The sequence below is a fragment of the Cervus canadensis genome, chromosome 11 (assembly GCF_019320065.1).
Source record: "Cervus canadensis isolate Bull #8, Minnesota chromosome 11, ASM1932006v1, whole genome shotgun sequence".
NCBI classification, from domain to species: domain Eukaryota; kingdom Metazoa; phylum Chordata; class Mammalia; order Artiodactyla; family Cervidae; genus Cervus; species Cervus canadensis.
The window spans coordinates 43,333,663-43,360,198 of record NC_057396.1 but is presented as its reverse complement, the minus strand read 5'-3'; the positions used below and the strand labels follow the sequence as shown (position 1 = coordinate 43,360,198).

At 38.0% G+C, this 26,536-nt stretch overlaps 1 protein-coding gene across 1 annotated transcript; it reads left to right on the top strand.

The window, feature by feature from the left end:
* Positions 1 to 22,564: 22,564 nt before the first annotated feature.
* Positions 22,565 to 23,494, top strand: LOC122450204 (olfactory receptor 56A3-like). The gene has a single exon (XM_043482424.1). It carries the CDS (start codon positions 22,565 to 22,567, stop codon positions 23,492 to 23,494), a length of 930 nt encoding a protein of 309 aa, XP_043338359.1.
* The last annotated feature ends 3,042 nt before the right edge of the window (positions 23,495 to 26,536 follow it).

Below are 26,536 nucleotides of genomic sequence, written 5' to 3'. Positions count from 1 at the left end.
ATCCCCAAAGTCTGGTTCTTTCAATCACCACTAAAAGCATCAGAATACATCTCTTGACCTACTTAAACTTTCATCCTGTAAACATCTATCGATTTCTTTTTCTTCTTCCTCCCATAATTAGAAAAAATCACTATTTGATTTCTCTGCTCCTCTTTAGCACTAGGAGCAAATATTTTAAAAACAACCATGCACTTACATAAGAAGCAATAAGTATAAGCATATATCAGTATTTTATTGGTGAAAATGCATTCTCAAAAGTAGAAAGCAATCTTTCAAGATACTACTTGGTTCATACTATAGATAACCTTTTTCATTATTACTCGAAGATCTCCCACAAAACTCATTCATTCAAAGATTTCAATATTAAAAACTGTCATGGTTTAAAATTGTATAACTGGATATCAAGGTGAAGGTCTTACAACTATAGATATAATATCATCTAACTTAAATATAAGATTTTACCTATTATGAATGAAACTGTTATGAACATGTAAATCAAGACTTTGTGTGGATATTTGTTTTATGTCTCCTTGGTGTTACAAGTAGATTGCAAGATTGTATAGTAAGAGTATGATTAAATTTCTAGCAGATTGCCAAACTGCTTTGAATATCTTTGTTCCATTTTACTTTCCCACCAACAGTGAGAAACCAGTTCTTACTTCCTCCACACACATGCCAACACTTGGTGTTGTCAGTCTCTTTAAAATTCAACCATTCAGGTAGCTGTGCAGTGGCATCTCTTTGTTGTTATTCAGTAGCCCCGTCCTGTCTGACTCTTTGAGACCCCATGGACTGCAGCACGTGAGGGCTTCCCTGTCCTTCACCATCTCCTGGAGTTTGCTCAAAAATCTAGTTCTTGTGTTGTTCTAGTTGGCTGTTTAAATGGCTTGTTTTGAAAAGAGTCTATTGAAGTCTTTTATTTTTAAATTGGGTTATTTATTTTATACATAAATAATAGCATTATAAATTCTAGAAAAGAATACTTTGTAGAAATATCCATCATGAAAATTTCTCACAACCTATGGTTTGCTTGCTTTCTCATTTTCCCATGTTTTATTTTTTAAAGAGCTGTTGTTTTAAATTTTGATGAATATAACGTCATTATTAAATCTTTAGGAGAAGGCAATGGCACCCCACTCCAGTACTCTTGCCTGGAAGATCCCATGGACGGAGGAGCCTCGTAGGCTGCAGTCCATGGGGTCGCTCAGAGTCGGACCCGACTGAGCAGCTTCACTTTCAGTTTTCACTTTCATGCATTGGAGAAGGAAATGGCAACCCACTCCAGTGTTCTTGCCTGGAGAATCCCAGGGACGGGGGTGCCTGGTGGGCTGCCGTCTATGGGGTCGCGCAGAAACGGACCCCACTGAAGCGACTTAGCAGCAGCAGCAGCATTGTCTTTTGATGCACCTTTTGTGCTAATTAAGAAATATGACCAGTCTTGGGCTTTCCCAGGTGACTCAGTGGTAAAGAATCCATCCGTCAGTGCAGGAGATGCAAGATCCCTGGGTCAGAAGATTTCTTGGAGAAGGAAAGAACAACCGCTCCAGTATTCTCACCTGGGAAATTCCATGGACAGAGGAACCCAGCAGGCTCCAGTCCACAGAGTCGCAAAGAGTCAGACTTGACTGAGCACGCACACGTGACCTATCTCAAGTTTATAAAGACTTCTCCAACAGTTTCTAATAATTTTTACTTTAAGATTTTAGGTGTAAGTCTATAGCCTAAGGTTTGTATATGGTATTGGATAATGACTGCTGCTTTTTTTTTTTTTTCAAATGGAAATACATCGTTCCAGCAGCGTTTGCTGAAAAGACTATAATTTCTCCCATTGAATTACCTTAGGCCCTTAGTCAAAAGGCAGTATTCACTAATGTATAGGTCTATTTCTGGACCCTCCATTCTTTTCAATTATTCCAGTCTATGTATACTTACACGGAAAACATAACGTCTTGATTACTTTACCACATTTTATGTAATGAAATGAGATAAAGTGAGTGCTCTGAAGTTGTTCCTTGTTAAAATTGTCCTCACTCTTTTATGTCCTTTTTTTATATATACAAATTTTAGAAAAAACTTTCTGATTTCTACAAAAAGCCTGCTATGATTTGTATTTAGGATTACATTGAATCTACAGATCAGTTTGATGAACATTAATGTCCTGAAAATATTGTACCTTCAAACTCATGCAAATATCATATATTTACATTTTTTTAAGGGTTTCCATGTGGCAATAGTGCTAAAGAACCTGCCTGTCAACACCGGAGACATAACAGATGGGGGTTTGATCCCTGGGGCAGGCATGGCAACCCACTCCAGTATGCTTGCCTGGAGAATCCCATGGACAGAGGACCTGGTGAGCTACAGTCCATAGGGTTGCAAAGAGTTGGACATGATGAAGCTGCTTAGAACTCATGAATTCATACTTTTTTACATTTTCTTAATTTATCACAGCAATATTTTTAGTCCCATGTGCAGATCTCACATATATTTTTAAAAGTTTTCCTAAGTATTATACTGTAATACTATTTTCAATTTTTCAAGTTCATTTTCCAATGGTTTGCTTCTAGTACATAAAAATACTGATTTTTATTTGTTGATCTTGTATTCTGAGATTTTTGCAGTTTTAAAAAGTGAATTTGAAAGACTTTCCACATACTGGATATGGTCTTCTTTAAATAAGACAATTTTGCTTCATTCTCCCCAAGCTATATGCTTTTTTCCTCTCATTTATTGCACTGCTTAGGAAATCCAGTACAATGTTAGCTGCAAAGGGTGCACACACAGCACACACATTATGAAAGGATATTGAATTTTGTTAAATGTTTTTCTGATTTAATTAAGATAGTTATATATTTTCCCTCTACTTTGTTGATACAAATAACAAGATCAATTTATATTTTATTGTTAGACCAATCAAAAACAGATGAATGGATAAAGAAGATGTGATATATAGATAGATAGACAGATAGCAACAAAATTGAATGGACTTGGTAGGGTATTATGCATAGAAAAATAATTGAGATAGAGCAAGACAAATATCATCTGATATCAGGTGTATGTGAAACCTAAAAAGTAAAACTAGTGAATATAACAAAATAGCAACAGACCCATAGATATAGATAACAAACTAAAACAGGGTATAACATATAAAAATTGTGAATCACTAAGTGGGTCACCTAAAACTTACATATTATTGCAAATCAACTTTAGGTCCATTAAAAAACTTTTAAAGTATGTTTATAAGCCATAACTAAAAAAAATTCCAGCACTTATGTTTTTTTTAGATACATGAAGTGAGGTGTGTGTGTTTGCATGCTCAGTGGTGCCTGACTCTTTGTGACCACATGGACTGCTCTTCTGTCCAGGGAATTTCCAGGCAAGAATGCTAGAAAGGGTTACCATTTCCTCCTCCAGGGGATCTTCCCAACCCGGGGATCAAACCTGCATCTCCTGAGTCTGTTGCATTGGCAGGCAGATTCTTTACCACTGAGCCACCTCAGTTCAGTTCAGTTCAGTCGCTCAGTCGTGTCCGACTCTTTGGGACCCATGAACCGCAGCACGCCAGGCCTCCCTGTCCATCACCAACTCCTGGAGTTTACCCAAACTCATGTCCATTGAGTCGGTGATGCCATCCAACCATCTCATCCTCTGTCGTCCCCTTCTCCTCCTGCCCTCAATCTTTCCCAGCATCAAGGTATTTTCAAATGAGTCAGTTTTTCCCATCAGGTGGCCAAAGTATTGGAGTTTCAGCTTCAACATCAGTCCTTTCAATGAACTCAAAGGACTGATCTCCTTTAGGATGGACTGGTTGGATCTCCTTGCAGTCCATGGGACTCTCAAGAGTCTTCTCCAATGCCACAGTTCAAAAGCATCAATTCTTCAGCGCTCAGCTTTCTTTATAGTCCAACTCTCACATCCATACATGACTACTGGAAAAACCATAGCCTTGACCAGATGGACCTTTGTTGGCAAAGTAATGTCTCTGCTTTTTAATATGCTATCTAGATTGGTCATAACTTTCCTTCCAAGGATAAAGTGTCTTTTAATTTCATGTCTTCAGTCACCATCTGCAGTGATTTTGGAGCCCAGAAAAATAAAGTCAGCCACTGTTCCCACTGTTTCCCCATCTGTTTGCCATGAAGTGATGAGACAGGATGCCATGATCTTTGTTTTCTGAACGTTGAGCTTTAAGCCAACTTTTTCATTCACCTCTTTCACTTTCATCAAGAGGCTCTTTAGTTCTTCTTCACTTTCTGCCATAAGGGTGGTGTCATCTGCATATCTGAGGTTATTGATGTTTCTCCCAACAACCTTGATTCCAGCCTGTGCTTCTTCCAGCCCAGTGTTTCTCATGATATACTCTTTATAAGTTAAACAAGCAGGGTGACAATATACAGCCTTGACGTACTCCTTTCCCTATTTGGAACCAGTCTGTTGTTCTATGTCCAGTTTTAACTGTTGCTTCCTGATCTGCATACAGATTTCTCAAGAGGCAGGTCAGGTGCTATTCCCATCTCTTTCAGAATTTCTCACAGTTTATTGTGACCCACACAGTCAAAGGCTTTGGCATAGTCAATAAAGCAGAAATAGATGTATTTTTGGAACTCTCTTGCTTTTTTGATGATCCAGCGGATGATGGCAATTTGATCTCTGGTTCCTCTGCCTTTCTGAAACCAGCTTGAACATCTGGAAGTTCACAGTTCACGTATTGCTGAAGCCTGGCTTGGAGAATTTTGAGCATTACTTTACTAGTGTGTGAGATGAGTGCAATTGTTCAGTAGTTGGAACATTCTTTGGCATTGCCTTTCTTTGGGATTGGAATGAAAACTGACCTTTTCCAGTCCTGTGGCCACTGCTGAGTTTTCCAAATTTGCTGGCATATTGAGTGCAGCACGTTCACAGGCAGCTGCGTGGCACAGGAGCGTTGGAGAGGAGATACCCCATTGACCCATCTGGGAAGCCCTAAATAAACATACTGGAGATTAATTAATAAGACATACTTTAAGTAAAATGGAAATTTCACTTTTCAGAAGGAAAAAGAAATAGGACGTTGAGATATGCAGAAGACAGTGATATAAAAATAAAAGAAGTATCTTAAGGAAATGGATGATGCTTGCTCCCATAATTTGAAAAACATGAATAATATAGGTGAGGTTAAAAATGAAAATAAAAATAAAGGAACAAATCATGCTTCCTAATAACCAGTTGTATACAAATCTCATTTAAGTATATTTTATGCACCAAAGATTATTGTTGTATTTTCTCTCTGAAAAATACATTGTGTTTTCTTGATAATATTTTCTTAATTTTCCTTTGCATTTTTATCATTATTGTGCCATGATAAAAGTCATGATAAATTTACATCAGTCCATTCAATAGCATGATTTTGGAAGTCCCTGTATATTAAACATGTTTCAGGAATTCCATGAGAACTTCTGAGTGAGTTTATAGAATCTATGGAAAGTGACAGGAGTGTATATGCAAAACGGTATGATCATGTAAGGATGAATGTAAGACCCATAGCCTGGAAACTATCTACAGAGCACATATCAATGGAAGTTTGGATTCCGATTCCCAGAGGTCCTCTCTTTTACAGAGAAAGAAAACCATCACTTCTCCTATCTTCCTGCCTTCCTGTTCCAAAATGGCCTGTTTGTCCAAAGGGAGCAGCTATGGAGAAGCTCTCAGAGGGCAGAGTCCCCTAGCTCTAGAGTTATAGCTACCCCAGGTACTTGGGAAATATTCAAGGTTCCAATACCAGTGAAACCAGACTGTATTTTCACATCTGTAAGTGAGTGTGGGTGAATAGTGCTGAGAGGCAACTATTCCAAGACTAAAACCAGAAGAAAGGAGAGACTTACTTCTTCAGTTCAGATCTGTGTTCTTTTCCATTTCTGAGTCAGTATTGCTGAAGTAACCTGAAAATAGGGTATTGGATAAACATCTGGTCTCAGGTGAGTAGGCACAGGTGAAAGCCTGTTGTTTAGGAACTTGTTCTATCCTTTACTCTCCTTTTATCTTCTCTGGTGTTTTGCTTGATGGTTACAGAGATGCAGAAAAACTGGAGTTTGTGAATGGAAGATTAATGAGTGGTGTGGGGAAGAGCTGGACATCATTAGAGCCCAATTATGAAAAATTGGAGATTTCAACAAAAATATGGAAACTGGAGGCAAAGTGTTTGCTACAAATGCTGGAATCATGGTGTAGGAATTAAATCCATTGTAAATAACTTGACACACTGAAGACAGAGACCACAATTTGGGAATGAGTGGGGGGAGGTGTCAAAAACAAGTTCCTCAGATTTTGGGTCAATCTAAATAATTTTTAAAAGCTATGGGCTTCCCTTGTGGCTCAGTTGGTAAAGAATTCGCCTGCACACTGTTTATAATAGCCAGGACATGGAAGCAACCTAGATGCCCATCAGCAGATGAATGGATAAGGAAGCTATGGTACATATACACCATGGAATATTACTCAGCCATTAAAAAGAATTCATTTGAATCTGTTCTAATGAGATGGATGAAATGAGAGCCCATTATACAGAGTGAAGTAAGCCAGAAAGATAAAGATCAATACAGTTTTACTAACACATATATATGGAATTTAGAAAGATGGTAATGACAACCCTATACGCAAAACAGAAAAAGAGACAGATGTACAGAACAGACTTTTGGACTCTGTGGGAGAAGGTGAGGGTGGGATGTTTCGAGAGAACAGCATCAAAACATGTATATTATCAAGGGTGAAACAGATCACCAGCCCAGGTTGGATGCATGAGACAAGTGCTAGGGGCTGGTGCACTGTGAAGACCCAGAGGGATCGGGTGGAGAGGGAGGTGGGAGGGGGGGATCGGGATGGGAAATACATGTAAATCCATGGCTGATTCATGTCAAAGTATGGCAAAAACCACTACAATATTGTAAAGTAATTAGCCTCCAACTAATAAAAATAAATGGAAAAATAAATAAATAAATAAATAAAATAATGAGGAAAAAAAATAATAATTTGCCTGCAATGCAGGAGACCTGGGTTCGATCCCTGGATTGGGAAGATCCCCTGGTGAAGGGAAAGGCTACCCACGCCAGTATTCTGGCCTGGAGAATTCCATGGGCTGTATAGTTCACGGGGTCACAAAGAGTCAGACACGACTGAGCAACTTTCACTTTCACATGGCTGCCAAAACCAGAAAATTATATCTGAAAATGAATGAGATATCTCACTGGATACCCTCAATAATGCCTATAACTGCAGTTTGGAGAGATGGCTTACAACTCTGCCTGAGTTTCGTAGAATTAGCTGATCCCTGACAACTCTTCCACTTCTCAAACAGAACTGCAGTGGTGCTGCAGCTTGGGAAAAAGCTTGGGTGGCTAGGTTTGCACTTTAATCTTGGACCTTCAACTTTCCTGGCTTCTTCCTACCCCTGGCTGGAGCCAGTAACCATTAGCCCCAGGTCCTCAGCCCTAGTGCTGCCTTTGGCAAGTTTGAATGCAAAAAAAAAAGATGGAAAGAGTAGAGTGGGAGAAGGTGAGGCTTCTATACTTCTAAGGCTGTGTAGGTTGTTCAGTGCTTTTCGAGAGGCATTTGCATTGAAGAACATGTAGGAACAAATATTCCAGGGAAAAGAGAACAGAAGGGTCAGTAAATGGGGGGAAATAAAAGAAATAATCCTCTTACATTATTCTTTAAAAAAAGAAAATTTCATCCTACTGCTAATAATAATTAACCCAAAGTTCTTCAGGAAACAAGATAGTGCTTCTTTTTCTAGGTTCCCCTTGGATGCTAACTTCTAAATTACCAGTTGTTCCAATTGGCTATACCTTCTAAAGATCATTTCAAAATGTTTCCTGCTTCCTTGTAGGGATTTCTTAATTCTTTCAGGAAATACTTTGAAATCCCTAGATAAGAAAAGCTTTCTGAAGATACTGAGATTTGGGACTGTGACATGTGAAACTTAAATGTGAAAATTTTGCAGAGTAGTATCAGAGGATGATGTGTGCAAAGATCAAATGACAAAACCTGAAGGGCAGAAGTAGTGGGGTTTTTTTTGAAGGCAGGTGACCCAGTGGTTGATGGCGAGGAAGAGAGAAGCCTTCCAAAGACTCATTGATTGAGCCAGTTCAGAATTTGCCTTGTGGGTTTCTGAATACACTGATTGATCAAATTAACATGCAAGCTAAAGCTGTGCGTGTGTGTGCGTGTGTGTGTGCGTGTGTGTGTGTGTGTGTGTATTTTAGATAAAATACAATATGTGACTGACTGACTCATTAAAAAAAAAAAAAATTAACCTTGTGAACACGTACCAGCCACTGGGAACTGGGAAGAAGGGAGCTGGGCTGGGAGAGGAAGGACGATGTGGTGGGGCCAGGAGCAGGGAGCAGGGAGGGCCAGGGGTGATGGCAAGAGGAAAGGAAAGTAAAAGAAAAATAAGGGCTTCCCTGGTGGCTCAGATGGTAAAGAATTTGGCCGCAATGCGGGAGACTTGGCTCTGGGAAGATTCTTGGAGAAGGGAATGGCTACCCACTCCAGTACTCCTGCCTGGAGAATTCCATGGACAGAGGAGCCTGGCAGGCTACAGTCCATGGGGCCACAAAGAGTCAGACATGACTAAGCAACTAACACTTTCAAGCTTTTCCAATCTCCTCCCCTCGGTGGCCCCCTCATTTTCTCTCTCAGTGCCCCCGTCCCGCCCCGTTCTCTCTCTCTCTGTCTCTCTCTCGGAATCTCTTGGATGTGACTCGCACCCTCTCTCATCTCAGCAAAATCAGAGAAGGTGTTTAGAGGGGACATTTGGAATTTGGCAGGCTCGGTTGTAGGAGGTGTGGATACAAGCAAACCTAATAGAAACTGGGTCACTGTGGCAAGTGGTGCGCTTGGTAAATTTTTTTTTCCACAAATTTGTAAGTGAATGAATGTATTCTAAGAGAAAGAGGGAGAGAAAGGCAGAGCTGAATGAACATAATTCAGAACATGGAGAAGGTCCTTTGGTGACAGCTCCAAACTGGAAGTTATATTTCTATGTACTTTCCTCTTAATGATATCCTATACTTCCAGTATCTCACTCTTTGGGGGCAATTCTACCTGGAAAAGCACTGAACTGCTAGACAAGATGCACTGAGTAGAAGTGAAGTGTGTATGGTTTTGAAATAGAAAAAAAAAAAAAAAAACAGAGAATGCGGCTATAAAAATTGTTTTAGAATCTTTATTGAATACTTGAAGGGCAAACCCAGGAAAACAGTAATAAGAGACACAAGATAAAGGTGGACTAAGAAGGAAATTGGACTCAGTGAGCAGTGGGAAGCAGGAGTCAGAATAGCAAGTGGAAGAATAAGAGAGATTTCAGATAGCTGGAAAAGTACCCTTAGGATGGTCCAGTGAGAGACCTGCAAGCCTATAAAACAATATGGCAAATAAGATATGCATTCTACCTCACTGTGATGACAGCCGTATGCATATATTTGGTGACTTTGGACCTGACTGACTTCTTCCCTGTTCAAGTCCTACCAGTTAACCTACAGAAAAGACTTGAAATACCACTGAAGCAATCTGTCCCTTTGACAGGATAAATTATTAAGATCATCAACTTTCCCCACTTACTCAGAGTATGGCGTGCATGCTCAGTTGTATCCAACTCCTACAACCCTATGGACTATACTATAGCCCACCAGGCTCTTCTGTCCATGGAATTTTCCAGGCAAGAATACTGGAGTGGGTTGTCATCTCCTTCTCCAGGGGATCTTCATGACTCAGGGATTGAACTCAGGTCTTGTGTGTCTCCTGCATTGGCAGGCGAATTCTTTACCACTGAGCCACCCGGGAAGACCTTACTCAGAGTATTATGAGTCCTAAAGGACATAATATGTTTAAAATCCAATCCAATGTTGTCAAAATCATTACTAATGTGTTTTATTATTATCAAGAAAAAAATGAGAATTAGGTCATGTAAATCTCTTCTACAAATCAAGTGGGAAGGCTATGCATGGCAAACATCAGCTAGATAGCACCCTTTGTCTGGGGAAGCAGAGGACCAGGAAGAGTGAAAAGAGGAGCCCTGGGAGGGCATGCCCCTTATCCCTCCTCTGAGAGGCAGCCCTGGTCGCTAACAGGGACTCTCTGGTAAGGAGAATCTGGGAGGAGTCAGCTGAGGAGGACTGGGGCTGCATTTGAAGACTAGAATTCATAACTGGAAACAAAAACACTACTTGAACCACTACAAAAACAAAAGTAGGTTTCTAATGGTATGAAAATATTGTTCCATTCTGGGTTCCCAGTTTGATTAAAATGTCCTTTCCCTTGTCATCCTGCCCCCACTCCAAAGTTATTTCTCCTCTAGTTCTGTTTTCAGAACTATTAATTGTATTATGGATAAAATTTGCTTTATTTTTTATAATGTTGATGAGGTAAGTACATTATCATAGAATTCTTTATTGAGACCAGAGGAATCCTAGAAATTATTCACATCCAATCCATTGTACTACACAACATTGGGATTTTGAGAACCAGTTCCCTTGTTTGTAATGTGGGATAATGAAACATCCCTCAGGATGATGAAGGATTAAATGGAGGAGACCCTAGAATATTTGAGCAGTCTGAGCAAATGTGAAGAGTTCTAAAATTAATTAATTTGCAATTTTATGTATGTTAGGCTCCAAAGTAGTTTGTAAACACCTGATAAAAAGGTTTCTAAATCCATAAAATAAAACTTTATCTGAGAACTCTGAGTAGACAGATTTAAATTTAATAGACTGCATGATTTAAAGGACCCCAGAAAGACATGACCTAAGACATTTTGCTAAGTTACTACCTTCTTTGGACTCTCTATCACAATTCAGGGAGATCTTTAGAGTCCTTATCTCTAATGTAAAGGAACATACCACATCACTTTCTCTACAGTTCTCTTTTTTCCAGCCTATTCCCCATGCCCATTAGTTAGCCCTCCCCTATACCCTCATAATAGCTTATGCAAGACCCTTTCATTTCTCATAGGACTTATTTTTATCTATTGTGCCTAGAATGGCTTTAGTTTTACTCCTTCAGAGTAAGGACAATTAATTATTCAATTTTGTGATCCTAGTTTTGGTTCCTAAGAGAATGCCAAGAGGAAAGTTTAAGTGATAAGAGAACAGTGGCAACATTGAACCACTTCCTGGAAGAGACTGTTTCATTTCTATAAAGACTTCACAGTTCTATTTAAACAAACAAACAAAAAAAAAAAACCTTGCACACATCAAACATTTATAAAGAAATAAAATCCACCTCATCCTTATGTATTGTTAAAAGTAATAAGAATAAAAGTAATAAGAATATCCCAGCAAAGGCACAAAGGATATACACATAAATTTGCTTAGCTCTGCAGAATCTGCCAGAATCCACAAGTCACTTGTTCTATTTTCATGTATCTTGCATCAGTTGCTAATTTTTATCTTAATTTTACAGAGCACTAAAAGGAATCTGCATAAATATATGATAAAAAGTGACAGCACACAAAAATGGCACCATCCCCACTGAAGTTTCAGGTTTCCTCCTGAACTGTTTAGCCATGGCCTCCAACTGGTAGCACTGGCTATCCCTTCCCCTCAGCCTCCTTTTGCTTCTGACGCTGGGAGCCAACACTACCCTCCTGATCACCATTCAGCTGGAGGCCTCTCTGCATGAGCCTGCTCAGCCTCATTGCCCTACTGGACATTGTGCTCTGCCTCACTGTCATCTCCAAGGTGCTGGCCATCTTCTGGTTTGACCTTGGGTCCTTCAGCTTCTTTGCCTGTTTCTTTCAAATGTTCATCACAAATAGTTTCTTTGCCATGGACTCCTGCACATTCATGGTCATGGCCTATAACCACTATGTGGCTATCTGCCATCCACTAAGGTACACACCCATCATCACTGTTCAATTTGTCATCAAGACAGCCATTTTTATTTTGGCCAAAAATGCCCTTTTCATAGGGCACATCCCTGTTTTTTACTGTGAGATGAAGAAGAAAAAGAAGTGGACAGAGCTTTGCAGAGTGAAAGCTCAAGTAGGTTAAGGAAGCAGGTACTTCTAGTGAAAACTGAGAGGCTCAGACTTTGAGGACAGCATTGACATTGCACTATGGGGAGATTTTCCTTCCATGATCAAAACAAAGTAACACACAAGTTGTTATTGAGGTACAAAAGCTTATATTTGGAAAAGATCAAAAACAAATTTTTCTCTGTCATCAGGTTATAGATGATGAATAGCATCAGGATAGGCTGGAACCTGGAACTCTTTGCTGCAGTACTGCAATGCTGGCATCTGGACTAATGTCTCCTTGAGCAATAAAATACAAAGAAACTATAAGAGACTAAAAATAACTGCATGCATGCACAGTTGAGGTTAATTCAGAGTGAAAAGATACAAAAAGACCAAAAACCCAACTGTCACTTCTGGAGAGTTGGGAGCAAAAACAGGGTGTCAGGAGCAAAAGCAAGGTACTGCACATGCCCTGTGCACTCAGCACCACTAACGAAGTGGTCAAAACACCTAAGCCACTGCTCCAGCCCAGCCCTTGGACATACGCTTAACCTCATTCTATGTAAGAAACCAGCTAACTTGAGATTCATAATAAAGGATGAGAGAAACGAACTCTTAAAATCAAACTGTTTTATTAAAGAAGACACAATGTCCAGTTTACCCAGTTCATAGATATAAATTTCAGTCTATTCATCCATTATTTTTTCCTTTTATTTTTTTTTAAATTGACATATAGTTGACTTACAGTGTATTAATTTCAGGTCTATAGCACAGGGACTCAGCTATACACATATATATACATATTATATATCTTCAAACTTATCTCTCATTAAAAAAAAAACAGGGTTATAGTGTACATATATCAAACCCAGATATCCCAAATTAGCTCTTCAGTGATACTAAAATACAATAAAAGGGCTACATAGGGGATTTAGAGCACATAACCCTCTCCCAAAGACCAAGGAATTTTACACAAATTTTGTCTTCCAAATACTAAGACCATTATATTTTTAGAAGTAGTTGTTTGTTGGCTTTGCATTTCTTTCTGTTTTATGCAACTTTTACAGATATATGACTCATATCAAATCACTACTGATGGCTTCATTTGATAAACAAGGTGAACAGATTAGCAATGACTTTATCCTTATCCCACTAAAAAAAAATAAGAATTTTCTCTAAAATAATATTCTCTACTTAAAAAAGAATTATTTTATGACTTCCCTATTGACACAGTGGATAGGAGTCCATCTGCCAATGCAAGGGACATGAGGTTCAATATCTGGACCAGGAAGATTCCATACGCACAGAGCAACTGGACCCATGGTCCACAATTACTGAGCCCACATGCTGCAACTATATAGCCTGCAAACCTAGAACCCGTGCTCCACAGCAAAAGATTCTATTGCAATGAGAAGCCCATATGCCACAACAAAGAGTAGCCTCTACTCACTAAAGCTAGAGAAAGCTTGCACACAGCAACAAAAACCCAGGGCAACCGAAAATAAATAAAATAAATAAGTAAATACTAAAAACATGTAATTTTAAGCTTTCATGTGGCCAAATTAAAATAAAAAGGAAAAGTTGCATTAATTTTAATAATGTATTTTATTTAATCCAATATATCTAAAGTATTATTTCTACAAATAAAATATATAATTTAATAATGAACATTCTTTTGCCATGATCTGGATCTTTGAAATCCAGGGTAATTTACATCTGAAGCATATTTCAGTTGGGACTATCTGCATTTTGAGATAACCACATGTGGCCAATGGCTACCATACTGATCAGAACAATTTGCTTTTAAAAGGCAAATGAAAAGTGTGTAGGAGAGCAATTGAGTTGGGGGAAAATGTGACCTTCTTGGAAAAGAATTACAGCTATATTCTTTCTTTTGGCTATGGTTTTTCTTTCTTTATTATGTTTTGCCATGTAGAAAAAAAGGAAGCCAGGATTTTAGGAGATACATGATGACGTCTTCATCTTAAAATGCTGGATGACATGAACCTAGATACCAGGCATCAATGTGTGAAGATTAAAATGAAAGAATACTCATTTATTTGCTATGTACAACACATAGTCCTCAAATCCTCAAAATCTGCAGTGACAGAGTTGAAATGGAGCCATGCATAAAATTTGGAAGTCACAGAACCTAATGAAAAATGTAAATAGAAATTTTACTCTTTACTCATGAAAAGTAAAAAATATTAGTGCTAGAATAAGCAATAGATATAAATATCAAAGATTTATAAGAAGGTAGATGATGATCATCATTTGTAATTTCTAAACTTTATGCTATTTGCACATGCTTATGTATATGTATTTTAAATTAGCTATTTTGTGTTTTAGTATTTTAATAAATATATTTTCTATGAAATGTTTAATAGTAAAAACATTATAATTTATTATTCATTCAAACATGAACAGGAAACCTGTCTCTTCAAACCAAATAAGCATTATCCATAAAATTCAAAGCTAAGATTTTATTGATGTGAACTTGCAGTTTGCTCATTCATTATCCATAGTTAGACCTTTCTTCATGTATCCAGAAAGAGTGAGATAGATAGATATTTGAGACCAGACCCAGCTGACACAGGATATTGATCTTGAGCTGGGAGAACAATGCAGAGTGCATACAGAAAATGGTGATGGCCCTTCAGGCCAACATTTTAACATCATATCATCTATCAAATATGTATTTGTGTCTAATTTAGTCAAACCCTTGTTATGGTGCTAAGGTTTCAGTAAAGAGCAAATAGGCAAGGTCCATGTATATAAGAGCAAAGTCTTTGAATTTGGAAGAAACGGAAGTTCAAGAAGTAGTGAGAAATGTCAATAGGTAGGAAGAATATAGCCAAGGAGAACATAAGATATGGGTACAAAGCCATGGCCACTTGCAGAGAGAACATTATAAACAGTTTTGTGCAAATAAATTTGACAGACATTTGACAACTAAACAAAATGAACAGATCTCTTAGTGACATAAATTATTAAAACTGAGTATGATAATTAATATCATGTGTCAAATTAGCTGGGCCATGAGATGTACAGATAGTTGGTCAAATGTTATTCTGGCTATCATTCTGGGTGTTTCTGTGAGGGAGTTTTGAATGAGATTAACATTTAAATCAGTGGACTTTGAGTAAAGCAGTTCATAATGTGGGTGGGCCGCATCCAATCAGTTGAAGACCTGAATAGAACAGAAAGATGGTTGTCACTCTGAGCAAGAGAAAATTCTCCAGCTGACTATTTAGACTTCATCTGCAACATCAGCTCTTCCTTGTTCTGCAGCAGATGGTCTTCAGATTAAAACTGAAGCATTACCCTTCCTGGGTCTCCAGCCTACCTGCTCACTCTGCCAACTTTGAACTTTCCAGCCTCCATATTGACATGAGCCAATTCTTTTATATATATAAATGTATATATATATATATGTAAATACACACATTATATATACATATATACATACACATACACTGATACAATGAGAAATAGAAAATCTAAATAGAATAACACCTACTAAAGAAGTTATATTTTACAACCTTTCCATAAAGAAAATTCTAGTCACAAATACTTCCATGATGAATTCTAGTAAACATTTATGGAAGAAATAATATTAATTTCCAAAAACTCATAATAATAAAACAAAGGAAATAATTCTTGTCATTTTATGAGACCAAAATTACCCTGACAACAAAATGAGGAAAAAATATTGTAAGAGCATTTCAAATCAATTTCATTCATAAATGTACATATAAAATCTTAGCAAATCAAACAAGTAGTATATTTAAAGGGTAATATATTATGACCAAGCAAAAATTGGCCTAGAAATGCAATATTGACTTAACATTCAAAATCATTCATTGTAATTCTTTGAATTAAACTAAAACAGTTTTGAAAAACAGAGTGAAATTCAATTCACCTTACCAGGTATTAGTATAAATCACAAAGCAATTGTAACAAAACATTGTAGAACTGATTCAAAAGTGACCACATACTTCAACTTAGAGAATATTTTGGACATGAGATTCTTGTATGTAAGAATATAGCAAATGTCATCACTGACAATATAAATCAGTACTGTAAATATTTATTACTTAGTAAATTGTGTTGATAAAATCGCACCCTCATTTGCAGAAAATGAAGCTGGTTATATATGTTAGAATAACCACAGAGGCAATATTCAAAGTCTTTAATGAGTAGTACATACAGCATGAACACTAACAGACTAGAGTGAATAGGTATTTACATAACTAAAGGCCATCTCCTTGCCAAGTATTTAACCCTTAATAGCTTGATCCTAAATAAATAGGATACTAGGGCAGTGATGGTAGGGGGTGGGAGAGGGATAGTTTCCCATGGGCCTTTGAATGGCAGTTATTTATAAACAAACCAAATCTTAATGGACAAAATGAAATGACTGTACTAGAGTAAGGAAGTGAATATCAGCCTCATGATATACAATATAAACCATAAATAAAGACATAAAAATTAAAGGTAATACTTGAGAGCTTATAGAAAATATAGAAAAACAGCTTTGCAAACTTGATGGGAAAGAGTTCTTAACCAATCATCCAACAGTAGAAACTACTAGGAAAGCTCTAGCTAAGATTGCCTATATCAAAATTGAAGATTTCTATTTAACAAAAATATTGTATTCAAAATTAGACTGCTGATCAGGAGAGGCTATTAGCAATCTCTAAAGATAGAATTAAGTGTTCTAAAACTTCAGTCTTAAACTGTAAAAGGAACTATCAAGAAAAAAAAAAGAGCAAGAAAAGGTAAAGAATATATAAGAGAAGGAACACCAGAATGACTTAAATTTTTGTTTAAAAAAGTTTAACAATCCAAAAAGTTAAATTAAAGCAGTGAGGATTCTTTTCAACATTATATCTATTTTTTTTAATTGGACAACAGCTAACACTGCTGTGGCTATAAGAAATCAAGGAACTCAATCCAATTCTGGAAAGAGTGCACAGGTGTCATAGAGAAATCTGGTCTCCTAGGTTTATACCACAGGGAAATTTTCACACATACATTTTTAAAAAATAATAAAGACAACATTCCTTGTCATGTAGCCATAGAAAGGCCCCAATCTAAATATTGGCTTTGTTAATAAAAAGTATACATACAATAGAATACTACTCAGAGTTAAAAGAAATGATTTGGATTTGCACATTGTACTTTTCATAGTTATTTTTTTACATAGTTGAATGAAAAAATAAGGAACAGGGTGAGATTTATAATATAATACAATATATAAAAGTTAAACATCACCATTGAGAAAAATTGTTTCTTATGGATAACTTATAGATAAATAAACATTGAAGCTGAATGAGCAAGGACATGTATTAATTAAATAAAGCTTATGTCTTTTGAAGGGAGCAGAAATTAGGATTGAGATTGCACAATGAAAGTAAAATAAACTGTTTCATTATTAATATTTAAAAGCAAAAACATTAGCATAAAGGTAAATCAAGGTCATGATATTAGTGTGTCACAATGTGAAGAGATCCTCAACTCTGGGACCCAGAAATCCCAAAGGAAAACAAATAAATAAATAAAGGAAAAGTTTCATTTTCCATAACAATTATAGAGTTAAAATCAAATCACCAGAGTTCCTTGGCAGTCCAGTGGTTACAACACTGCACTTTCACTGCTGTGGCCTGGGTTCAATTCCTGGTCGTGGAACTAATAACCTGTAAGTGTCCAGCATAGCAAAAAGAAAAAAAAAAAAAAACTTGCAATTAAAAATATTGTATTGCAAAAATATATATATATATTGTATTGCATTTTGTAATCTTTAATTTCAGTAAAAATGTAATGAGAGTCTTCTCTGGAGAATGCATCTTATTTCTCAATAACTAAGTTTTCATTTGTTTCATTTCACTTTTTTCATTGTAATGTTACAGTGAAGGTCATAATAAGAAATCATCTATCCATTCAATAACGTTTATATGTGTGCTTAGTTGCTCAGTTATGTCTGACTTTGCGACCCCAAGAATTCCTCTGTCTGTGGATATTCTCCAGGCAAGAATACTGGAGTGGGTTGCCATTCCCTCCTCCAGGGGATCTTCCCAATCCAGGGATTGAACCTAGGTCTCCCACATTGCAGGCAGATTCTTTACTGTCTGGGCCACCAGGGAAGCCCTTAATGACATTTATGGGCCATACTTATTCTCCACTGAGAATGAACTTGAAGCCCACAGTGACTTGTGAATGAGCTTATTGCATCTCTGGAAAGGAATGAGGGCATTCCTATACATAAATGTGTGAATACATGGGTGTAAATATGTGAGTTATTGATGTTCAGAGAAATAACTCATAGCATGTCTTATATACAACATAGCCAGTAGGTCTGAGCTCCCACAGGCTCTTTTTCTCAGGCTGAGACAGAACCATTATCTTCCTTAACTGCATTCCTATCTGTCCTGGAGGGCCTTATGAGCTTGCTTGTCTTGATTTCTACCTCCACCTCAAGGGAAATGGGACAGACAGTTCCTCCAAGGCAGAGTCCCTGAGGCCAGTGTGGTTATAACAATCTCAAATTGTATTGGTTAGAGTTCCAACGTCAGAGGAGCCAGAACCCGTGATATTGCATCCTCTGAAAGTGAGTCTGGGAAGCAAACCTGGAGGAGGGCTGAGAGGCATGGACACCAATATCGGCTAGAAGGCAGAGGGGCCCTATGTCTTCAGTCCAGATGTGTATTCCTGTCCTTCCCTGAGTCAAGAGTGCTTGAGGAGTTTGAACAGAGGTAGTGGAAACTGTGTCCTGTGTGATAAGAGGGCCTTTCTTAACTGCCTTGGCACACCTGGGGGCTTCATATACTAGGGATGAATGTGAGCTGGATCTTGTCCATGGAAAATTAACTAATGTCTTGGAATAGCTAATAAATAGGACCTAGTAGAACAATTCAGCTGTTTTCAGTCTGAAGTCTGGAAATCTAGAAACCCGACAAGAGAAAATCTGTGCATAAATACTTGATTAATCAGAGGAGAGAAAGATACTCTACATAGTGACAGACCAGAAAACAAGGATGTGTATGAGAAGGAGGAGAGGGAGAATAACATATCTCAGTTCAATCCAAAGAATTTCTAGGGACTTCCCTGGTGGTACAGTGATTAAGACTCCATGCTTCTCTTGCGGGATTATAGGTTCGATCCCTAATCGGGAAACTAAGGTGAGGGAACTAAGATCCTGCTGCTTGAGGGCTGAGTGGTGAAAAAGAATTTATAAAAGCTAAAATGCTAATAGTAGAAAATCTAGTAACTTCTTTTCTGTCTCTAGATCCAGCCCGTAAGTTTAAAAGACAGACTGATGGTAGTATTTCACATTCATCCAAATAATATGGAGTTGGGCAATCCTTTTCATCCCCTCCAAATTTCAAAGTCTGTGCTTCCAGCATGCTATGACATAGTTCCGTCCTGGACTCTAAGCTTGAGTTAGTTTCCTGAGTTGGTCTCCACCTTCAGCTGGCTTCCTCAGCTTGACCTGATGGAGACAAGAAATGATTAACTCTGGGGTCTCAATCCTATTCTTGCCATAGGCTATCTCTGATTGCAGAGGAAAAATTGAAGAAGAAAGGGAAAAAGTATATACATATCTAAGTAATCCAAGTACTTTAGTCCTATAAATGAGTAGAAAGATACTCAGTGCTTATTGAATAAAGGATTGATTGAAGGGAAAAAAGAGAAAGAATGAGAGGGGAAAAAAAGGCAAGAAATCTTTAAAAAGAAAGAATAGAAAATAAAATGGGCAATTCCTCATTTCTGCTCTCTAGAAATTCTATTGTAGGGCCAGAAATAATCTTTCCAAAATTATCCAGGAATTTTTAAAATACTGCGTTTCTTGTAGGTTTCCTTATGGGTCCTTGTTCCCTGTGGCTGAGATGTTTTAACGTGACTGGATCCTCCAGAAATCAGGCAGGAGTATTTAATGCAGTTTAACTACAGTGAGATTTGGGATTGTGCTAAGAATAAAAATGCTATAATGTTACTACATGAAGGTGTGAGCAAAGGAAGAGCTAAAACACAAAATTCAGTACAAAATGACAAGTCCTGTTTGAAGGAAAGTGTGTCAGAATTTGATGTGGAAATTTGCATGTGTTGTGACAAAATTAACTGGTACAAATGCAATTCTTGCTTTGTGTACTGTCTCAGAGGCACAGATGAGACCATTTAAAACCACTTTGAAATTCACCAAGGCCATGTAAGCATTGCTATTCTTAAAAACTGTAAAAGAACTGAGATTTATTTTTTTTATTTATTTTTTTTCCAGTGGGTTTGTCATACATTGATATGAATCAGCCATGGATTTACATGTATTCCCAATCCCGATCCCCCCTCCCACCTCCCTCTCCACCCGATTCCTCTGGATCTTCCCAGTGCACCAGGCCCGAGCACTTGTCTCATGCATCCCACCTGGGCTGGTGATCTGTTTCACCATAGATAGTATACATGCTGTTCTTTTGAAATATCCCACCCTCACCTTCTCCCAGAGAGTTCAAAAGTCTGTTCTGTATTTCTGTGTCTCTTTTTCTGTTTTGCATATAGGGTTATCGTTATCACCTTTCTAAATTCCATATATATGTGTTAGTATGCTGTAATGAAGAACTGAGATTTAATGTAAAGTCCCAATGGATCTTGAAATTACTTTTGCCCCAGAGAGAGGGACAGCTCCTGGCAGACCCTATTAAGACAGACCTCCCTTGATGTTAAATCAGAACATAAAAAGGAATAAAGAGAAGAGTTGGGGAAGAGGAGGATAAAGTCCAGTATCTTTGCTAACCCAGAAATTTGCCAGGGCCAATTGGTAGGAAGGTTGAAGTCTAACAAAAAGCAATGTGAACAGGATTGGAAGTGTGGGATCAAGGACATGCATAGGTGGAAACTAATATGTGTTTTTAACAGTTCCATCAAATTAGGTATTTTTGATTGAAAAACCTTTTCAGCTTTGGGTTCATACTTCTATCAAAAATCCATTCCTATCTACTGAGCTCTCATTCCAAAATTACCTACTACTGTATTCAACTTTCAAAAATTGTATTATCCTAGAAGAATAGATTTGCTCTCTTTTGAGGACATTGAGGAACCAAATACATTATCATAGCATTATAGGGCTCATTATAATAGGAATCCTGACTGTCCAACCAATGTTCTTTAACTAATTAGATGTAGTACAGCTAAGAACTGGGTTGAAAATCAAGTAGAAATTTGCGTTTAGATTGAAAGTTTTCCTGTCTGTGTGGTCTTGGAATTTTCTCAACCTTTCTCCCTCTCCTTCCCCCTCATTTGTAAAGTTACATAAGACATACCTCCTGGGTCACTTTAATAATTGAAATAAGGCTCCTAATATAGAGAGGAGGGTTTGATCCTGGGCTTTCCAGTTTGGCTCAGTGGTAGAGAATCCCACCTGCCAATACAAGAGACTCGGGAGACATAGGTTTGATCCCTGGGTCCAGAGGATCCCCTGAAGGAGGAAATGGCAACCCTCTCCCAGTATTCTTGCCTGGAGAATCTCATGGACAGAGGAGCATGGCAGACTACAATTCATCAGGTCACAAAGAGTTGGACACTTCTGAGCACACACACACACACACACATGCAAGCTCCTAATGTATTTTAGCACAATGTAACAAGTATTCGAAGTCCACTTGATTCACTGCAAACAATATTTGCATTTTACCAGCTAGCTAAACAGATGGAAAACAGTGAAGTTGATATACTGATGAAACAATTTATACCCATGGGATTACACTGGAGCAGAATATCTTTGTAGACAGATAAAGGGACTATATACAATATGACTTTAAAGACTCCAGAAATGCTAATATCAGACATTTTGTAGGCATTTCTCACTGCAACAAGCAGCTCATTTTTTTGCAGCTTTCTTTGAACTTGCCTTTAAAATTCAGCAGGAGAGTAGTCCTGGGAACACTTTACTTTCATGTGAGTAAGTTTAGTGCTCATCTACTCTCAAAATATTCTGCACATTACTCTGTTATTATCTCATCATTTTGTCTTATAACTGAAAATCCCAAGGGAATTTTCACCTCTCTGAGAACAAGGATAATACTTAATCTTTTTGTTCCCTCTCTATAAAGAGCTTTAAAAAAAAAAAAAAAAAGCTAAATTAGAAAAAAGGAGTGGCAACACTGGACAGTGTATGGTATGAATATAGGAGGCATTATCTGGTCCGTTAGGCAAAGAGATTCAGAGAGGAATCACTAAAGACCTCCACACTGCTAAAATGAGAGGACCTGTTCTGTAACGATCCTCAGTTGCAAGAACACATCTTACAGCTAACTGTTCATAACTCATTCTACTTTATAAGATGTTTTCATTGAAAAAATAAAACTATTTCATAAATGAGGAGACACAAAAATTGCAGAAGATAGAAATGAATTTATTTCCTGTGTGCAACAAGAAAAATCCTCATTTAAAGCAAAATAACCTGCTAGAAACCGTAAGTTTGCTCCTGAACTTTTCTCCCAGCTTAGTACAATCAGAGGCTAATTTTGATCCTAACTTTTTAGATCATAAAAGAAAGTCTGTAGAAACAAAATCCACAAGATGACAGCTCACAGAAATGTTTCAGACTTCCTCCTAAATTGCTTTGTCAAGTCCCCCACCTGGCAGCACTGGCTGTCCCTGCCCCTTAGCCTCCTCTTCCTCCTGGCCATGGGGGCCAACGCCACCCTCCTGCTCACCATCCGGCTGGAGGCCTCTCTGCACGAGCCCATGTACTACCTGCTCAGCCTGCTCTCCCTGCTGGACATGGTGCTCTGCCTCACCGTCATCCCCAAGGTCCTGGCCATCTTCTGGTTTGATCTCAGGTCCATCAGCTTTGTCGCCTGTTTCGTTCAGATGTATATCATGAATTGCTTTCTTGCCATGGAGTCCTGCACATTCATGGTTATGGCCTACGACCGCTATGTGGCATTCTGCCATCCACTGAGATACCCATCCATCATCACTAACCAATTTATAGCCAAGGTGGCCATTTTTATCTTGGCCAGAAATGCACTTCTAACTATGTCTGTTCCCATCCTCTCTGCTCGACTCCATTATTGTGGGAGAAATGTCATTGAGAACTGCATCTGTGCCAATATGTCTGTCTCCAGACTCTCCTGTGATGATGTCACTGTCAATCGTCTCCTCCAATTTGCTGGAGGCTGGACTCTGCTGGGGTCTGACCTCATCCTCATCTTCCTCTCCTACACCCTCATACTAAGGGCTGTTCTGAGACTCAAGGCAGAAGGAGCTGTTGTAAAGGCCCTAAGCACGTGTGGCTCCCACTTCATCCTGATCCTCTTCTTCAGCACCATCCTCCTGGTCTTTGTCCTCACTCATGTGGCAAAGAAGAAGGTGTCCCCTGATGTGCCAGTGTTGCTCAATGTCCTGCATCATGTCATCCCTGCAGCCCTCAACCCCATTGTCTATGGGGTGCGAACCCAGGAGATCAAGCAAGGAATCCAGAGGTTACTGAAGAAAGGATGGTAATTAGGACAACTGGATCTCTGTATTCCTAAACTAGGATGGCTAATAAATCAGTTGATGGGAAATTTGGTTGAAATCCATAGCTCACAGACTCAAGTTCAAGCAGAGAATAAATCTAATTCTGAAACAATTTTCTTGACTTTATTCAGTTTTTCAAACTTCAATGCTTCCCCCCAAAAGTCTGACATTTCTGGGACTTTTTAATTTTTTTTTCAAATCTTTGCTATTGTTGTATCTAAAATGTGAGAACTCTTGGAGGATGAATTCTATAATGGAGAAATAAATCCCAATTAATATTAAACTTGCTATTTCAGTACATGTAATCTTTTATTATTTATTTTTTAAATGTATTTATTTTAATTGGAGGATAACACAATATTGTGATAGCTTTTGCCATACATCAATATGTATCGGCCTTAGGTATACATGTGTCCCCTCCACCCTGAAACCCCCTCCCTCCTCCCTCCCCACCCTACCCCTCTAGGTTGTCACAGAGCACTGGCTTTGGGTGTCCTGCATCATGTACATGTAATTTTTAATATGTAATTGTGGATATCAATATCCTTGCATGTAGCATATTATTATTACTATTTTTGTTCTTATTAGCTCAGCTGCATAATGCAATTGTGAAGAGTTCACATTACTTTAAATGTCAGTCCTGAATGATGAAAAGTAGCTGGACTCCATAAATAAATCTCTCTCACTTACCTCTAGCTAGGCCAATAAATTTCTTCTCCACCTACTCTTTATCAAGCAAAGTTGTGTCTTATTATCAGGTCCAACCCTTGAAAGGAAAGATTTCTTGCAAGAATTGTTCACATTTGAAGAAATGGAATTTACTAGGTTTAGGAGAAGGGGTTATCATATAAAGCTTCTTCCTCAATGTCTTCACACCATTGTCTGCACTTCAAGCTTCACCTTTGAAATTCACAATGACTCAGTTTGTGATACGTATTTAGGGTACATACATATTTAGGCTCTGTTTTAGGATACTAATATATCACCATATCATAAGTTGTTCCAGTAATGACACTGAAATATACTAGGCTCATTATTAATTGGAGAAATATTTTCTAATTAACTGCTACTTTGTTACAGCCCAAGGGTACAAAGATGCCATCATTGAGGAACTCATAGGCTGTTCAAATGGAATTAAAGCAATCTGGATCCTATAATGTTGAACAAATGTTGTCTTTTATATAGAAGGAAATAGAAAGAAAGAAGATGCAAATAAGCTCAGTAAGCTACTTGAAGAAAGAGCCTGTGCCTGTCTTAGCAGTTCTGCATTCTAGGCCTTACACAATGGGATAGGCTAAGACATCGTCCCTTTCCTGGAGTGCTTCCACATGCACCTGGACAAATATCTTCTTGAACAACAGAAGACAAAGAAACTATAAGGGACTAGAAATGCAGACACAGTTGGGACCACCATGAACAGTAAGATACAAAAGAAAGCACAAATAATATTTCCCAGGTGTCAGGAGCAAAAGCAAGGCACTGGGCATGATCCTTGCAAACAGCACCATCAAGGAGGTGAGCAGATCACCCAAACCACCCCTCTGACCTGATCCCTGGACCCACCTCTATTCTTACTTCATTTAAGGGCCTAGTTTGCCCCCCATCAGGGAGTCAAGCAAGGGAACCTGTTACTTCTTTTCACTCCCTCATGCTGCAGCACGAGTTCCAGTAAAGTTTTGCATGAATTTCTTTTCTTACCTTTTACCAATTTCTATTGATTAGAGTGTAGGAACCCAGGTCAGTGCACAACCACAAATAACATGTGATTGGAAACCAATCAGCAGCCTCACTGAGTTTCAGAGTCCTCATCTGTTACATAAAGACAGTGAACTGGTTATTTCAAAATACATTTCTAGTTCTAAGAGTCTATAAACCATGCCCTTCTTTTAGACAGGCATCACTCACCTTATCCAGTCTCTTTTCTTCACTTTTTCCCTTTAAGCTATTGGCATGAACCTTCACACATTCCCTCATGACAGTTAAAAGGAAATGGGAAATTTAAACATCGTATCAAGGGTAACTTCCAAATACCACCACATATGATTTTTGTTCAAATCATAAGGTCAAATGATCAGGCCAAAACCCAAAATCATTTATATATTCACATCATTTACAGGTTCCAGCCTACATTCATCTGCTTAGAGAAACTTATGGCTTTCTCTATTGGGAGAGCTCCATGTATGTTTACTTCTTGGTCTAAAAGCCAGGAGACCCTAAGAAACAAAGAGCATTTTCCTCTGAAAGCCCAAGTCATACTATGTAAATCTTCATCTTTTCTTTAGGATTGACATGTTCCCAAGATTACCGACACAGGAAAATATCAATTTGATTCAGGGAAAGTCCTACTCAATCCAAAATTATGGGTTTCTGCTTTCTGACCCCCAAATAAAAATGCTTAAATTCCACTATCAGTACAGTTCCCAAAGTCTGAACCATTTAACTTAAGGTAAAATATTAGATGAATTGCTGATCAATTTAAAGTACAGTTTTCCATACTTTGTCAATTTCTTTATTCCCCCATCCAGGGATGCAAAGAAATGAATCTTAAATTTTTCCTTTGGTTTCCTGACTCTTAAACTTCTATTAGTAACTATTTGAAAATGAAAATGCATTTATATCAGCCTAAATTGGGCTTCCCAGGTAACTCGGTGGTAAAGAATTGGCCTGCCAATGTTGGAGACACAAGAGACATGGGTTCAATCCCTGTTTTGGGAAGATTCCCTGGAGAAGGAAATGACAACTCACTATAGTATTTTTGCCTGGAAAATTCCATAGACAAAGAAGCCTGGTGGGCTACAGTCCATAGGGTCGCAAAGAGTTGGACTTGACAGAGCATAACAAACAATAATTTCAGGTGCTATTAGGTTCAAATTCCATTTTTACAATACACTCTCTATTATATAAAAGAGTATGACTAACTAAAGTCTCACCCTTACAAACTTCACTATTTCAGAAGAAGGTCTCAATTCAACATGTTTTTAACTAAATATCAATGAGAAGGGTTCTCAAAAGAAAAAGGAGATCTAC